Source organism: Pyrus communis, chromosome 4, assembly GCF_041283825.1.
Source record: "Pyrus communis isolate YQ-2024b chromosome 4, ASM4128382v1, whole genome shotgun sequence".
Lineage (NCBI taxonomy): Eukaryota > Viridiplantae > Streptophyta > Magnoliopsida > Rosales > Rosaceae > Pyrus > Pyrus communis.
Genome location: NC_142568.1, coordinates 13428450 through 13447255, shown reverse-complemented (window position 1 = coordinate 13447255; position 18806 = coordinate 13428450). Strand labels below are relative to the sequence as shown.

The following is an 18806-nucleotide window of genomic DNA, read 5'->3' as shown; positions in this document are numbered from 1 at the left end:
GCGCAAGAGCACCGAACCTCACTTTTCTTCCAATCACGACCAAACGCCAGATGGGTTGCCTATATCACTAAGCTACCACGCCACGACAAGCTGGTACAAGGATATCCTAGTCGCAGATGACAATAAGATGAGATCTTATCTTTTTTTTAGAACTTTATTTAATTTCTTATGTAATTTTTTATTTATTTTTAGAACTTTATTTAATTTCTTATTTACTTTTAGAACTTTATTTAATTTCTTATGTAATTTCTTATTTATTTTTAGAACTTTATTTAATTTCTTAATGTAATTTCTTATTTACTTTTACAACTTTATTTAATTTCTTATGTAATTTCTTATTTATTTTTAGAACTTTATTTAATTTCTTATTTATTTTTAGAACTTTATTTAATTTCTTATGTAATTTCTTATTTACTTTTACAACTTTATTTAATTTCTTATGTAATTTCTTATTTATTTTTAGAACTTTATTTAAAATTACACCAAATAACATTACATAACCTCACCATTTAAACTTAAAAAAAAAAAAACACACTAAAAAAAAAAAAACACACCAAATAACATTACAATACACTTTATTCTTCAACCACAAGCCTTATTTTAATTATCTTTGCCTTCGTGCAATCTCCACTGATCGTCAATCAAGTCATTTTGGCGGGTTATGTGCCAGTATGGCTCTTGCAATGAAGTGTACCGTTGAACGATCAATTCATTGTAACGTCCATCCCGTTCCAACGGCTCGTGTTGCACGGGATCTTCGGTCCGGTCATGAGCATAGTAGATTTGTGTTCTTGAGTTGTTCATCGGATCCGGCTCGTATTCATTGACGACATCATAATCATACTCGTCTTCAAGAATCATGTTGTGGAGAATAATACACGTCATCATGATGGATCGAAGAGCCTCGACATCAAACATTCTAGCTGCAGCCCTGACAATGGCCCAACGAGCTTGCAAGATACTAAAACAACGCTCAACATCCTTCCTACACCCTTCTTGACACTTTGCGAAGTGTTTCTCTTTTTCACTCTGCGGATGTGGCACTGTTTTGACAAATGTTGACCACCTTGGGTAAATACCATCTGCAAGGTAGTATGGTCCCTCGTATTTATTACCATTAACCCAATATGTGCATCTCGGCCTATTTCCTTGTAGCAGTTCGTCAAACACTGGAGATTGGGCAAGGACATTTAGGTCATTCTGAGCTCCTGGAACACCAAAAAAAGCATGCCAAATCCATGTATCAAAAGAAGCCACCGCTTCCAAAATGATGCTTTTGGCTCATTTTCTGTCGCCATAAGCTCCTTGCCACGCACTTGGACAGTTTTTCCATGTCCAGTGCATGCAGTCGATGCTTCCAATCATGCCAGGGAAGCCTTGCATCTCACCCTTCCTCAGAAGCCTTCGCATGTCCCTTGGCGTGGGTTGCCGAAGGTACTCATTGGTGTAGAGGGCTTCAATTGCAGAGTAAAACCGCATCAAGGACTCCAGAACTATTGTTTTTCCCATCCTTGCGATCTCATCCACTTGATCTGCAGATGCTCCATATGCAAGCATTCGCAAGGCAGCCGTAATTTTTTGCTCAGGAAGAAGACCTAGAACATGAAAAGCATCCTTTTTTTTGCACAAAATATGGATCATGGTTGCAAACATCACTCATGATTTTATCGAACAAACTTCGTTGCATTCTAAAACGACGTCTAAAAACATGATCAGGGAAAACGTTGTTGGGAATAAAATAATCTTCCAAGAGATATTTACCTCGTCTTTCCCTTCTTCTATCGATGTTTGCCGCACGTCTGGGTTTGGCTATCTGAACCATAGCTTCCATGATACGGTGGGAATGTGAGGGCCTCCGCCTTCTATGGTGATCATCTTCATCCTCCTCCATTGCGAAGGCCTCATCTCCACCTCCACCTTGGTCAAGATTGACCAATTCTTCCTGTTGTGCCAACAACCTTTTCTGCTGCTCTTGCAACTGTTCTGCTCTTGCAACTGTTTATACGCTCTCCTTGAAGAAGACATTGTAAGAACTCAAGATTTGAAAACGATAAAGAAGAATTCTGAGCTAGAAAAAAGGATTGAGTTTAGTGTGAGGATGGATGTAGGGATGTGGGGTTTATATGGACAAAAAAAAAAAAGATGAGGTTCTGGACAATGCCACGTGGCACTACGTGATTGGTTGAAAATCTTATCGAAATCTTGGCTAAATTATTGTAAATAGGAAGTGACACGTGGCGTGTTAGGATTGGTTGAAAATCTTATCAAAAATCTATCTACAAAATAGTACGTTCGGATAATGACACGTGGTGTGACAAGATTGGTTAAAAATCTTATCGAAATCTTGCCTAAATTATTGTAAACAGGAAGTGACACGTGGGTTGTCGGGATTGGTTGAAAATCTTAGTGGAAATCTATTAAAAAAATAGTACGTTCGGATAATGACACGTGGCGTGACGAGATTGGTTAAAAATCCTATCCAAAATTAAAACTATTTTTTTTATTTATTATTTTATAAAAAAATTATTTAATATTTTAAATGGATTGGGTGCCAGCGCATTTTGTAGGGGTGGAGATCGTTTGTGCCAGCGCATTTTTAGACTGGGTGCCAGCACATTTTTTTTAGGGTGGAGATGCTTTGGCCTATTACTGTTTATTGGGTCTATTACTGTTCACTGAAGTAGATAAATGGGCTGGGTGCTGGTGCAAAGTCTTTAGGGGAGGAGTTGCTCTTAGGGACCAAAGTTTGGAATACCCCTTCCACCAGTCTCAAATGCAATAATGATGTTGTGAGCATCAGTCAGTGTCACCCTCAATTAATTGATAGGGCTTTCATATTCATTCCCCTTGAACATCAGAATTGGAGGTGGCTTATAGCACCAGAAAGAACCAAAGAGCATGTGTGAGATGCCATTACCGATCTATGCTCTAATCATCCCATAAAAAACTTTGTATAGGTCAATGCGGTGGATGCCAAAGATGGGAAAGATCTAATTAGAGCTCCGGAAACCCTTAATGTTAAGAAGAAGAAGAAGAAGAAAAAACATTCCAAGAGTGTCGTGAAGAAGTCCGACGAAAGTAAATCTTCTAGAAAGAAAACCAATATGTGGGGGAGGTCCAGTGTTCCTCCTAGTGATACCTTGCTGGAGATTTGTGACACCACTTCGTTTGAGCTAGAGTTAGTTGAAGCCAGGCAGCGACATGTGCTAGAAGTTAGAGAATGAGAAGTGCATGATTTGTCCAAGGGCAAAGGCTTTGTTAATGCCCTTGGCGACCAAGATTTTCCATTCACGAACTTGGAACAATAGCAGTAACAACAATAACAATAGCAACAACAACATTAACAACAACCTTTAAATGATCTTGTCGATGTTCTTGATCAAGGAACAACTTGTGGTCATCCTTCTGCCCCCAGTTCCGATGCAGAGATGGCCACAAATCAAGCCTTGCCCGTTTTCTGCCGGAGCATCAAATTTTGTAGGTGCAGAGATCTACCCCCAATAATAATACCTATCTTCGAACTTGAGTTGCTTCCTTCAAATGTTTGTGGTCTTCACAACACAAAACATGCTTAGGCTTTACTCTGTTCAGCTATTTTCCAGATTAACTTTGAGGAGGTGATCTCCAAATTTGGCCATGTGGTGAGGAATTGCTACCCGATTCCTTATGCGGTAAGTTTTCTTTATTTTCTTTTAATCCTTTATTCCTCCATTAGCTCCTATACTTGACTTGTCTTGGATGTTTCTCCCTAGGCATTAGCCTTGACAGAGGCTGCGCTCTAGAGCCAAACGAACAAGATCCTTATGGTAGAAGTGACTTGCAAGGTTGACCTAGGCCGTCAAATTTAGGCCTGATTTGGTACTAAGGTGATTCTAAAAAAAACTGGTATAAAAAAAAGCTGGGAGCTGTTTTTGTGTTTGGTAAACATTCAGCTTCAGTTTTTTTTCACAGTTTTGGGTGAAAAAAAGCCAAAAACAAGAAGCTGCAAAACCCAGCTTTGAAAAACTGGCTTTTTTTCACATCTGTTTTACATAAAAGTTTACCAAACACTATAATACTGCTTTTTTTTTTTTTTTTTCAAAAGCACTTTTACAAAAAAGTTTACCAAACACTTTGCTGCTTTATTTCACAACTGCTTATTCTCACAGCACAGTAGAAGCAGCTTTTTTTCAAAGCACAACAATACCAAACCAGCCCTTAGTTGGAGAGACAATTGCAAGAAAGGAACACAAATTTTGAGAAACTTATATTCAAGCGTGATGGTCTATAGCGGTTGCTTTGTGAAGAAAGGAGGATCATTTACTTAGCAGCGCAGACGACTCGTCTTGAGGAGAATTTGCACAATCATTGAGGGCCAATGACAACACGGAGCATACACTTGTGGCAAAGTGAAGTTCATGGGATGTCGACAGAGCAACCCTTCAACAAAAACTGAACGAGACCCAGCAGGAAGCAAACTTAAGGGAGGAGATGCATATTGACGCATTCAAGCAGGCCATAGACGATAATGCATCAGAGCTGGCAGAGGCCCGCGCGCTGTTTGAAACGGCGTCCACTCGGAAGTACTTCAAGAGATACGACCAAAGCTATATCGCATGTTTGGTTGGCCAGGGTCACTATGACAGATGGAATGCTCGCCGAATATATAAAGTGATTAATGATTAGTCGTAAATGTGGTGTGGCCTCCATAACAATTTTTTTTTTTTAAATGGGTCATTTAAAAAAAAAAGTGAATTCATTCCCTTAAAGGTTCTATTTAACCTAATGTTTAGTCGAGAGACCACTTAATAACCATTTTTTTTTTCAATTTTTTCTTTTTACTTTTTTAATTGAAAAACTTGTTAGGTAATTGGTTTCATTTAAATAAAAAATTAGTACTAAACAATTGAATGCTGAAAACACTTATCACACAAGTTTTTCAATTTTAAAAGAATGAGTCATTTAGTAGTATGGTCTATTGATATTTCTTGAAAGTAAAAAGTATGAGGTTCGAAAATTAGGAATAGTAAGTTCGCAACTAACTTATCCCTTACTCACTTAATGTAAAAATATATTGCTGTATAAAACCAACAATAATAACTAAAATGTTGTAAACTCCCAAAGTAAGTTGATATATTAACTAATTACCCCATCAATATTCTTTATAGGATATTCACACACCCATTTTACTTTCCACACATTCTTGTCAATTTTTTGTCATTGATCTTCTTCAATCCATCTAATTCGACAACCAAAAATTAAAAAAAGTGTGTGTGAAGTACAAATAGGTTTGTGGATAACACTATCATTCTTTATATGTACAAATTAAATAGCAGTAGGTGAAGTTAACTTTGTGTTTGTTTATCTTTTGGTGGTCTTAATTAATTAACTAGATCAGCTTCAGCTCGCACTACCAAAGAAGTTGTTTAGAAAAAAAAACTTGGTGGAACTTAAACACAAATTCACCACGTTTCGTCTTTTTGTTTCACATGCATATATGCTTTCCTTTTAGGAAAACTAATGGAAATAGCTTGAAAACTTTGAGTTTTAACGATAAAAACAAAATAAAGGGTAAAATGAATAGTACCATGATTGACATTTTAGTGTAAAAATGTGGTTTTTCGTTAAAGTGAACAGTACCAGAAGCTTGTCGTTAAAGTGCTTTCCTTTTTCGTTTTGTTTCTACAACAAACATCTGCTGCTCAAGCGCGATGAAGAAGAAAGGGCGACCCCAAGCCATTTCTTTTGGTCCTTAGCCTCCAAGCATTATTCTTAAAAAAATTGACAACAACCTTATGTTTTTATATAGGATTGTGCTGAAATCAATAACGATTGTTTGCTTCTCTTCTTCATCAAACCCAATTATCCACTTCACACAAATTTCTCCGTCCCAACTTTCTTCATCAATTTCTCTGGCGCCATCATCGCTAAAACATGCTCACCAACAAGGCAACTTCATCAATAACACCATATCAAAATTTTGAATAAAAATAACTTACAAGCTTACTTTGTCCACTTACAGAAAAGAAATTCTTAAATTTGCCACTTACTCCAATCATTGAGTTGTTACCTCTGATCCAAGTGTCATATGTCCTATGTTAACAATTGTAATAGTTTCCAAACGTCTTATGTTACTCAAATGTATTTTTACAATGTTATCGTTGTTACTTGTTACAAGGATTGAGATAAATGTATGGTATGCTAATTGATACACATTCTTTATATTTTCTTAAATTTATACATACAGTGTGTGAATTTCATCTAGTGTAATTATACCAAATTATGTAATGTTAAGGAAATAGAGGGAACCAATAATCTCTCTTTCTCTGGCGTCGAAGTCAAACTTGATCATCTCCCCAGTTGGTTCCCAGTTGGTGCATCCACATTGTAGTAGGAGACCTTCTAGACTCCCCTCGAGTCATGGCAGTCCCTTTGACTGAGGAATATAATGATATGCACCGAAATGGCACAGATGATCCGAACGCTGTGGTATTGTATCGACCACCTTTGCCCACTATATGTACAAAGACTCACGAAGCAATTTCATGAAACCATCGGTTCAGAAATATTTTTATGTGTCCACAATTGGGAACTTTAAGGACTTGAGTTAAGTTTATTTTAACAAAAAATTATGTTATAATTTTATTTAATGAAAAAAACTTAAATTGTAATGAAAAACTCTTAAACTTTAATAAAAATGGCAAAAAAACCGAAATTTTAATATTAAAAAAATTAAAAGAAAAACTGACACGTGGTACCCGTGGATCCTCACACATATTGTTTATGAAACTTAACAGAACCTCACTGTTTATAAAATTTAACGGTACTACACTGTTTATGAAACTTTCTACATTATTTAAGAAACTTAACGGTACTACACTGTTTATGAAATTTAACAGTACTATATTGTTTATGAAACTACTACATTATGTATGAAACCTAACGGTACTACACTGTTTATGATACTTAACGGTATTACACTGTTTATGAAACTTAACGGTCAACATTGTTTATGAAACTTAACGCGTGCTGAGCACACATGTTCGTATTTTATGTGTTTTTTGTCCTTATCATTAAATAAAGTTATTAGATAATTTTTTGTTAAACGTAAAGTTTTGAAGCCCTTTCAATTATTTTTTATTCACATAAATAAGAAAGGTAAGTCTTTATTTATCTAGTTAGAGGACTTAAAGTCTTTAACTAACGGACCAAATTAATTAATAAGCTTATTTTTTCTTAAAAATATCGAGAAGTTTTTTTTTTTTTTTTTTTTTTTTGAACAAACGATATTATCTGTACTAAGACGGAAGGGATGGACTAAGCTTTACAATAAGCTAGTAATAATGTGGTTCAAATTCGCCTTTGGCAAGAATCAAACCTAAAACCTCTCACTTACTAGTGTAGAAGAATATCACTAGACCGTAGTACTAAGTATATTAAAATACCGATATGATACGTCTTACTTTTATTATACTAAAATTAAATAGAATAATACATGCAATTTCATGGGGGAATGAACATATCTTACTCCTTACGAATAACGTATCTTCACCATGTAAATTTCATACCTGAAATAGTTTAATTTCTTAATCTTCATTTGAAGATATATTGTCCCTTAGAAAAACCTATTCGAATCAAAGTTCATTTAGTTATCTAGTTGTACTAAGTAAATGGACAGTTTACCATGAATATGTTACTTGGTACTCACACTATTGATTTGTTCCATACATTTGGATGCATAAACGATCTCTAATTCGACTGACTTTTTGTAGGGGTGATCTTTAAAATAATGATTAAGAAATTGGATAGTTAACATATACACGGTGAAGATACGTTATTTACAAAAAGTTGGGATATATACATACCTACATGGAAGGATGCAAGTACAATAAAACCGTTATAAAGTAATACTCTATAAAAGAATAACCACTTTAAAGTCATACAAAATTCCATCCTATGTTAACAATTATAATAGAAATGTCATATTTTACCCAATTGTTACTTGTTAGACCATCTCCAATAATGGGCTAAAAGTCAAATTTACCCATTTATTCCACACCCCCCCCCAAAAAAAAAAAAACACCACCCAACCTAAGCTAAACCATTGGGCTAAAAGCCAAATGCTAAAGTTGGGCCAAATACCCCGCCAAATTCCCCCCTCCCCATGCGAGTGGACTCGCTGGCACTTGGGCCAGTCTTGGCTCGCCCACACGCCAAAACTCCCCATGTGGTGGGCTTGCAAGGGTTTCCTGACAAGGTAGGCCTCGCTGTCAGGTCATGTGTCGGCCACCCAATTATTCCCAATGGCTATAATTCACATCCAAGGGCTGGGCTTTAAGGACCGTTGGATCAACTAACGGTCTAGGTTCAAATTTCATTTTTTTAGAATATGTTATTTTAAAATACATTGAATCCAATTGCTGAGATCGAATATAATCAAATCTAAGGGTTAAAAAAAAAAAAAAATCTTATGGCCCAAATTTAAATCTAACGGCTAAAATAATTAAAATTTTTTTTATTTAACTCAAAATTTACCCAAAAACTCTATAAATACCTATGTATTTGTTCAAACATCCACACAAAACTCAATTTTCTCCTACAATTCTTCCAATTTATCTTTCTACCATTTCTAAATTGTTCAACATGGCAAGGAAGCATATTATAGGTCGTAATCGGACCTGTGAGGAAGATGTTGCTTTATGCTTGGCATGGGTTTCTGTTAGTGAAGATGGTGCAGTTGGCACAAATCAAAATAATAAGGTTTTGTAGGATAAAATCATTGCAAAGTTTCAGGAAAACTGCAATGGCGGCGGGCAGGACGATGGTGGTGTTTATGATCGGTGGAAGACTATCAACAAAGCATGCACTTTATGGAAGGGAAGCTTGGAGAGAGCCGTGGTTATCATGGCTAGTGGAAGGAGCGCCATAGAAATTGTGAGTTTTGTTCTTGATATTTTATTTGTCATGTACATAATATTATGTTGCAACTAATTATTTTTAGGGGTGTGATATCCACACATCCCATATTACTTCTCATACACCCTTCTAATTTTCGGCCGTTGGATCAGATGAATTGAAGAAGATCAATGGACAGAAATTAACAAGGGGTGTGTGGATAGCACATCCCTATTTTTATGATTTTTTGCATAGGGTGACAAAGCAATGGAAATTTACAAGACAAGAGTAGCACCAAAAAATCAAGTTTTTAAGTTGCATCATGCTTAGGACATCCTCAAGGATTGTCCGAGATGGGGAACCGATGAGGACTAATAATGGGGAAGATTATTTCAACATGAAGCCGCACAGACAAATGCCAGAGACGAATGTGTCGATGACATGACCCCATCTCCTTCTTTTGCAAGGCCCCCAAGAAAAGATAAGCAAGAGGAAGCAAAGAGATTCGATAAGTGGACACTTTGCTACCGGCATTGCAAAATTGAACGAAACTCATAGCGCTCGCCAAGAAGAAATGGCCTGAATGTGTTTGCAAATGAAGGAAATCTCGGATAGGGAGCAATATATGTTTGAAATTAATTTCATGATGGAGGACCTTAGCAAATACACTCTAGAGGGGAAGAAGTTCTTCCGTGGTAAGCAAAAGGAAATTTTGCAATTTTTTGCCTCAAGGAGTATGTTTCAAGATGATGAATCCTCTGAACCCTATATCCCAAGTCTTGTACGAAGTCCATCACCAAGTGAAGATGGTGGATATGATTATTAAGTTTATGTAGTGTATGAATTATGTGCTTTATTAATTAAGTTTATTAATTGTCGTTCGTATTAAGTTTATTAATTATGTGGTTTATGAATTATCGGTTGTATTAAGTTTATGTGGTTTCTTCAAGCATTCACGATTCGGCTTGCGGAGGTATGTGGCTCCATATATGGCTTCAATTGCCTTACAGAAACGCTTCAGGTTCTCAATAGCAGTACTCTCCATAGGTCAGCAATATTTGTCAGTTGAGTCTGCAGAGCACCCATTAGCTAGCATGCGAAAAGCAGATGTGAGCTTCTGATGAGGTGATAGACCTTATCGGCTTGCGACATCTATCTTCCTTGCAAAGTAGTGGTCATGATTGACAAATGCGTTCAAGATGCTTTCAAAAAGCTTTCTCCTCATTCGAAATCGCCTCCGAAAATCATGAGCAGGAAATCTTGGACACTCGATGAAATAATCTTTTATCATTCGATCATGACAATCTTCTCTATCACGCTGCACAAATGAACGCCCCGTAACAGAACCACGATGACTAGATTCGCCATGGTGCTCAAATTGCATAAAAGAGTTTACAAGTTCATCTTTGGCGTGGAACAATTCTGCATCCTCAATCTCAATCCTTGCTTGGTATTGTGCCATCTGCATTGCCATGCTACGTCTTCTTTTATCACCCATTGATGATTTTTAGGAAACAAAAATTCTTTGAAATTTGAAAGATTGGTGAATATAAAGGATCATTGAAGGTTGAAAGGTTATGTGATCAACTAATATTGGACATATGTTTATATAGAGGATGATTGATGAAAGTTGAACGGTTTGTGAACCTTGAAAGTTCGGTGTTGAATGGTTGGTGAAAGTTGAAAGTTTGGTGTTGAACGGTTGGTGAATTGAAAATTTAGTGTTAAACGGTTGGTGAATTGAAAGTTAGCCCAGTGTTGAAAGATTGCTGAAAGTTGAAGGCTTGTTTTGTGGAAAATTTAGTGATTTTTCAATATTTATCGGAATTTAAATATTTTTAGATTAAAATGTTCATAAAATTAATTTACGGTAGTCTACATATTTATTTAAAAAAAAATTAATTTAAGAAAAAAAAATAGCCTAAATTCATTCTTTTATAATCTTGGGCTAAAATTTTAGGCCTGAAGGGTTGGAGCAAAAAAATTATTTTTGGACTAAAAAATTTGGTTTTTAGCCCAATGATTGGAGATGGTCTTAGAAGGATTGAGGTAAATGCTAATTGACACACATTATTTATATTTTCTTAGATTTATACATAGTGTGTAAATTTCATCTAGTGTAATTGTACCAAATTATGTATTGTTTAGGAAACAAAGGGAACCAATAATCTCTCTGTCTCTGGCGTTGAAGTACTCACCACGAGTCATGGCACTCCCTTTGACTTGACTTGATGAATAGCAGAACGATAATGTTAAGGAAACTAATTTTGTAGGCAAAATTTTTAAAACTAAAGGTCAAAATGATATGCACCAAAATGGCATAGATGATCCCAACGCTGTGGTACTGTTTCAAGTTTCAACGACCTTGCCCACTAAATACAAAGACTTAGGCCATCTCCAACCAAAGGGTCCAGAGAGTCAGAAGGTTGAAAAACGTCCGAAAACTGTCTCCAACCAAGGGTTAGGCCAAAGGGCTTATGGGCCCCATGAAATCTGAAAGGGCCAAAGGGCTGGTCCAATCCAGGTAGCCAGCTAGCCTCGGGCTGGCCAGAAATGTGAGCATTCCTGTCAGATATAACTGACAGGAATACGTATATTCTTGTCGGTTATATTCAACAGGAATGCTAGGCCAAATTTTCAAATGCAACGGCTACTTGTCTTCAACTAGCCAATATTTATTTATTTATTTTTTACAGTTTTATTTATTTACAAATTTTTTTTCCTGTAACTTCTATTTTTTTCTATAACTTCCTATAACTTTTGTTTTACAAAATTTGTTTCATATATTTTTTTTTTAAATTTTGTTTTTTTTCCTCTAACTTCCTAAGCCATTATACAACAATAAATTAAATTAAGTAACATGAAACGACATTAAATATAAATAATAAATTATGTTTGGCCCTATGACCCTTTGGCCTGTGGTTGGAGATGGAGGCAAATATGGCATTGTACTGTTCATTAAAATATTAATATCTTAGAGGACCAGAGAGCTAAAACGAACCCTCTGGCCAGCCCTCAGTTGAAGATGACCTTACAGAGCAATATCATAGACCATCGGTTTGGATATATTTTCATTTGTCCACAATTTTTTTTCTTCACATAAATAAAAAAGGTAAGTCTTTATTTATCTAGTTAGAGGACTTGAAGTCTTTAACTAACGAACCAAATGAATTAATAAGCTTATTTTTTCTTAAAAATGTCGAGAAGTTATAAACAATCATTTTAGTAGTTAACACATGCCATAAGCTTGTTTCTTTTTTTTCGGCTACATGCTAGCAAGTGTGCATGTGCATGCAAAACGGTCAAATGTTTAGGTTGTCTTTAATTGCTTATGAATAATGGAATGGACTGTAAACCTAGAGGTTTGGTCTAGTGAAAAACGAGCAAAGCTTTTGAAACTTTTAATTCGAGTTTAAAGTCTTACGGATGTATGTTTTGGGATCAATAATTAATTATGCTTCGGCATGCTGTTTCACCTGAAGGTCAAATGTACTCATGTGATACCAAGAATTCATGGAGAAGATAATTAATCTGTCATAAATATTCTTATGGAAGATGTAAATCTCTCAATTCGATTTTGTAATCTATCTTTTTGCCAAAAAAATTATGCTTTCGCGTACTGTTTCTTGACGGCCAAAAGTACACATGTGATAGTAAGACTTCGTGGAAAAGAGAATTAATCTGTCATAAATAAGCGGTGGGAGCTACCTCATTTAATATATAAATAAAAAAATGTTATTGATCGCATTTAAATAACATTAAATGAAGGAACCCTCAAAACTAATTCAAGTAAAAACATAGAACAATATAACTTGTTAATCGAAAGAAGTACATAGCCAAATGGAAATTTCACTCGGTAATAATATAAGCAACCACTTTGCTTTTTGTCTTGTAGTCTTTTATAAAATAAAAAATAAAAAAAAATAAATATAAAATGTTGAAGTGTTTTAATTGTAACCATTCAATTAGAAAAGGAAAGAAGTGTACGAAAATAGAGATGAAAGAATCCTATTCCGAAGAGCGCAATGGTTTTCTTTGTACTCCAAATTGACATCAACAAATGTTCATCCATGTCACCATTTATGTGGTTGCCCTCACCATTATAGATAACCATACACAGTTACGTATATTTCTCTCGTTAGATATAAGTGCCCCTCCTTATTTTTAAGGATGACAATTCTAACCGTTAGATCTGATAACCGCGGATAACCATTCGAATGGATTGGATTTGGGTATGAAAATTTGGGTATATTTTGGGTATGGGGAAAAACCGTGAACCGTGAATATTATTCAGTATGGTTTTGGATATGGTTATAAGGGTCTCCAATTCGCATCCGTCCTTGAATCCGAACCGAATAATATAATATAATTATGTAATATTAAAATATTAAATAGTATATATATATATATATATTTATATTCATTATTCACCGAATCCATTACCTTGAAAATATAAAAATTGCATTGTGTGAGTTGCATTTTGTGGGAAAATTCGAAATTTTTTATATGAATCAAAATATATGATAATTCAATGGTACTTATAGGAGATATCAAAGATTAGCCAACATTATCAATGTTTAGCTTTAATTTTTATGCTTTACAAGATCTATTCACTAAATCATTTTATCATCAATTATATATAGTGACAAAATTAATATTTCCTAAATTATCATGTGTCAATTGGACGAATATATTTTTTGTATTGATGAAGATGGATATAACCGTTAACCGATGGAGAATCCATTACCCGGTGGGTAAGGTTATGAATAATACCCGATGATTAATTTTCATGGTTATAAAGATGTATATAGTATTTCCGTCCCTAACTGATCCGTGGTCATACCTACTTATTCCATACACATACAAGTTGACCATACATATTCATTTTATATATATATTTTTTTCCTTTCTCACACTCACAACAATCCCCACCAAACACTTTCATATGGTGTCGTCTCCTCCTACCCCAGAAATCCAAGGCAACCAACAAAGCATACGGTCGTCCAATCGTCCACCTCAGTAGTAACGTCGCAAGAACCTCTCCACCGTTGGATCATGCCATCATCGCACAGCTGCATTGAATTTTCAACCAACCCGCGTGTGGCTCTCTGCCACCCTTATGCTCACCTACCAAGCCACTTCCCAAATATGAGTCGTTTCAAAAAGCCATCCTTTCCTTCCACTTACCCCTTCCTCTCTATTTAAACCTCCTCCTCCCTCCCTCCACTCCTCAAAAACCAACACTCCACCACTGGTACACCACCGACTTTTTATCTCTTCACCACATTCTTCAAACACTTTCCTCACTTCTACTTCCCTCGGCTTAGTTTTTGAGTTTTCGGTTTCTCGTAATTAACATGGAGGCGAAAACCATCACGCAAAATGGTCAAAACGGCCACCAGAACGGAGTGTCGGAGTCCCCGCTGTGCATTAAAAAGGACCCATTGAACTGGGGTCTAGTGGCTGATTCACTTAAAGGTAGCCACTTGGATGAAGTAAAGCGTATGGTGGCGGAGTACAGAAAACCGGTGGTGAAGCTCGGCGGAGAGAGTCTCACCATTTCCCAAGTTGCAGCCATAGCCACTCATGACACCGGGGTCAAGGTTGAGCTGTCTGAGTCGGCCAGGGCTGGGGTCAAGGCCAGCAGTGATTGGGTCATGGATAGCATGGGCAAAGGGACTGACAGCTACGGTGTCACCACCGGGTTTGGTGCAACCTCCCACCGGAGAACAAACAAAGGAGCTGCCCTTCAAAAGGAGCTAATTAGGTAAGCTAAACTGCCGAGCATCAATTTGCATTGTCGATATTTTATTAATATATTAACTAATATGAAACAGATATTATACCAAAAACGGTGGATTAGGTATTTCCAGAGTCGGGCAGTCACTTCCCATCATTCCTTTTTTATTACCATCACTTGCCTTGCAAGTACCTATAATTTTGCCTCGGCCGAGTTGACTCGGTGTATAGTGAACGAGTTAGGAGGGTTGTTGGTGAGGGTACAGGAAAGCATTGCTTAGTTAATTACTGGCACGTGAAGTGAGTGGAGACCTAGTTGAATTGGTCGAGTTAACCCGAGTCATAACGGGTTGACTTGGGAAACCAGCTAAGTGTGACAGATTATTTCGTGACCAATTAATATAGTTTGTCATGAGTTGTTGCAGTTCAAAGTTTAGAGAATTTGATAAGCACAATCAATTGGGAATTTTCCATCTCTAACTATAAATCCACATATTCAAATCTAGTAAAAAGGTATTTGATTAATAAACTTTACTGTCAAAGCATGATGTAAAAACAATATTTTGCAAGTAAAAGATCTGTTTTCATCAGAATGTACACCGATACATGTTGTAACAATTCCTCTAAAAATATATTCTTAAAAGTTAATTAAACTGATAATTTTGCACCAATTACATCAATACGTGTTGTGACAATCAATTGGGACTTTCCGATCTCTAACTATACTGTAGTTGATTGTTGGTGAAGTAGCACCCTTGTTTTTAAGCCCTTAATTTTGGATTATTCATCAAATTATGGCTTCTAATTGTGGCTTAATTTTCTTTGTTCAGATTCTTGAACGCTGGAGTGTTTGGAAGTGCTACAGAATCAGGCCACACACTGCCACACCAAGCAACAAGAGCAGCCATGTTGGTCCGAATCAACACACTCCTCCAAGGCTACTCCGGCATAAGATTCGAAATCTTGGAAGCCATCACCAAGTTCCTGAACAACAACGTTACTCCATGCTTGCCCCTACGCGGTACTATTACCGCCTCCGGAGATCTTGTCCCGCTATCCTACATTGCTGGATTACTCACCGGCAGGCCTAATTCCAAAGCAGTCGGACCAAATGGGCAGACCCTCAATGCCTCAGAAGCTTTTGAGCTAGTAGGGATCAATTGCGGGTTTTTTGAGTTGCAGCCTAAAGAAGGGTTAGCTCTTGTGAACGGCACTGCTGTTGGTTCTGGCTTGGCCTCCACGGTTCTTTTCGAGACCAACATTTTGGCATTGCTAGCGGAGATTTTATCAGCGATTTTCGCTGAAGTGATGCAGGGGAAACCGGAGTTTACTGATCACTTGACGCACAAGTTGAAGCACCACCCTGGACAGATTGAGGCAGCTGCAATTATGGAACATATTTTGGATGGCAGCTCTTATGTCAAAGCTGCTAAGAAGTTGCATGAGCAGGATCCCCTGCAGAAGCCAAAGCAGGATCGCTACGCTCTCCGAACATCACCTCAGTGGCTGGGACCTCAAATTGAAGTGATTCGTTTCTCCACCAAATCCATTGAGAGGGAGATCAACTCGGTTAATGACAACCCTTTGATCGATGTTTCGAGGAACAAGGCCTTACATGGAGGCAACTTCCAGGGGACCCCAATTGGGGTTTCCATGGACAACACTCGCTTGGCGATTGCATCCATTGGCAAGCTCATGTTTGCACAATTTTCTGAGCTTGTCAATGACTTTTACAACAATGGTTTGCCTTCAAATCTGTCAGGAGGCAGGAATCCTAGCTTGGATTACGGTTTCAAGGGGGCTGAAATCGCCATGGCATCTTATTGTTCCGAGCTGCAGTTTCTCGCAAATCCGGTAACTAACCATGTCCAGAGTGCTGAGCAGCACAACCAAGATGTTAATTCTTTGGGGTTGATCTCTTCAAGGAAAACAGCTGAAGCTGTTGATATCTTGAAGCTCATGTCTTCCACATTTTTGGTTGCACTTTGTCAGTCCATCGATTTGAGGCATTTGGAGGAGAACTTGAGGAACACTGTGAAGAACACGGTGAGCCAAGTAGCAAAGAGGACTTTAACAACTGGGGTTAATGGAGAGCTTCACCCGTCAAGGTTCTGTGAGAAGGATCTGCTTAAAGTTGTCGATAGGGAGTATGTTTTTGCCTACATTGACGACCCCTGCAGTGCCACTTACCCATTGATGCAAAAACTAAGGGAAGTGCTGGTTGAACATGCTTTGACAAATGGCGAGAGTGAGAAGAATGCAAGCACTTCGATCTTCCAAAAGATTGGAGCTTTCGAGGAAGAGCTGAAAGCGCTTTTGCCTAAAGAGGTTGAGAGTGCGAGGAGTGCAATTGAGAGCGGAAATGCTGCAGTCCCAAACAGGATTGCCGAATGCAGGTCTTATCCCTTGTACAAGTTTGTGAGGGAGGAGTTGGGGGGAGAGTACCTAACCGGGGAGAAGGTCAGGTCACCGGGCGAGGAGTGTGACAAGGTGTTCCAAGCCATCTGCCAGGGTAAGATTATCGACCCAATTCTGGGTTGCCTCGAGGGTTGGAACGGCGCACCTCTGCCTATCTGTTAGCAGGTCACGGTTTGAATGCTGCATTCCTTCACATTCAACTTCATCTGTGTCCATAAGTTTGATTGCATTGCTGGTTAATTAGCCTGTGTGACTATACATATTTTTACGTAATAAAATGTAAAACCATCCGTTTTTGCTTTTTTACGTTCTTTCTTAGTTATTACTACTTCTTGGTTAATTAGTAAAAATAGTGTTCAATTAGGCGGGGGAATTTTTTCAGCAAATGTCGAATCTCTCACTCTCTCTCTCTGTTACATTAGTATCTGTGATACGAGGCAATAAATTTTCCGAAGTTTTAATTTGGCAAATCTTGATTTTCTTTTGTGACTTCATGTTGTAATCTGTGTGTTGATAACAAAATTCGCGTTTGGAAATTGAGTTCAATGAGAAATTTAGAAGAAAAAGTAGATAAAAATTACCAGACCTTCTAACCCTTTAACCCTTTAAGCCTACAGAAAGAGAATGTTGCATTACTCATTCTCTCTATTTATCTCTCTCACTGTGTGAATAATCATTTGATAAGACAGATGAAGAGAAAAGGATATGCAATACATTTCAATTACAGGTCAAATATAAGGGTAAGAAAATTGGAAATTGGTGGAAGAAATTGCTAAAACGAAAGTTTTAAAAGATAGTTTACTTGTTTAGTGTTTGCGACAAGGGTGGACTGAAAATGGTGAATAAAGTGCACATCGTTTAGCACTAGAGAAATCACAAGAACTTCTATGCAAGGGAGTGCCAATGTGGCAGTATCATAAGTCAATTAAACATTATATGAAAAATTAAAACGTATGACAGCATATGACTTATTATATTGTCACAATAACATCCTCACTTCTACAACATTCAACCAAGGCCCACCCTCTATTTTCAGGCCTCACCCACGCCTAAACAAACAAATAAAGGGCTGGTAACAAGCGATCTCTTCCTTTTCTCTGCACTCCCTTTCTTTTCTCTCGCCCTAATGACAAACAACATAACCTTCTCTTTTAGCTGTCAGTCCTAATTCCAGTTAGGGTTGTTGGAAACCCCTTATTTTTCGGTCTTTTTTACTCTTTTTTTTTTGGGGTGTCCTTTTGGACTATTTAATGAAATACACTTTCTCCGACCAAAAAAAAAGAAAAAGACTTGTCCATCCCAGATTAGTTTCCACATTTACAATCAATAATTTCTTGTGAGCTGAAATTATGGAACCATTCACAGTTAATTATTTGATAAAACAGAATAACCACATCAGAGCTGCACTCCTAAGGTTCTCAAAACATTAGAGCTGCTCTCCTAAGGTTCTCAAAACATTAGAGCTGCTCTCCTAAGGTTTTCATTTTGAGAACCTGTAAGGTCATTTTATATAAGCCATCAAATTAATCTTACAATAAATTAAGCTATCAACTTAGATAATCTTTGTTACACGAAAATAGAATACTAATTGATAAAACAAAAACGAAAAAAAAAAAGAAGAGATTTTAAGAAGGTTTCATGTCATGTCTAATCCCTTCCATGCAAAACCTAATCTCCTCATCAAATATCTAAACGCAGCAAATCCAATTGCAGAAAATCTTAATAACTTTACACATCCAATTTCATCCCATCTGTTAACGTGAATCCTTTTTGGT

The 18806-nt window shown here is 37.0% G+C and overlaps 1 protein-coding gene and 1 long non-coding RNA gene across 2 annotated transcripts; both read left to right on the top strand.

The window, feature by feature from the left end:
- The first annotated feature begins 2989 nt into the window (after positions 1–2989).
- On the top strand, positions 2990–4589 carry LOC148697486 (uncharacterized). The gene is made up of 3 exons (XR_015961242.1): positions 2990–3671; positions 3753–3848; positions 4202–4589. It is a non-coding gene; the product is annotated as an uncharacterized LOC148697486 (long non-coding RNA).
- A 9222-nt stretch (positions 4590–13811) lies between these two features.
- Positions 13812–17501, top strand: LOC137722472 (phenylalanine ammonia-lyase 1-like). The gene is made up of 2 exons (XM_068461481.2): positions 13812–14641; positions 15444–17501. Exons 1-2 carry the CDS (start codon positions 14232–14234, stop codon positions 17191–17193), a joined length of 2160 nt encoding a protein of 719 aa, XP_068317582.1. The 5' UTR covers positions 13812–14231; the 3' UTR covers positions 17194–17501.
- The last annotated feature ends 1305 nt before the right edge of the window (positions 17502–18806 follow it).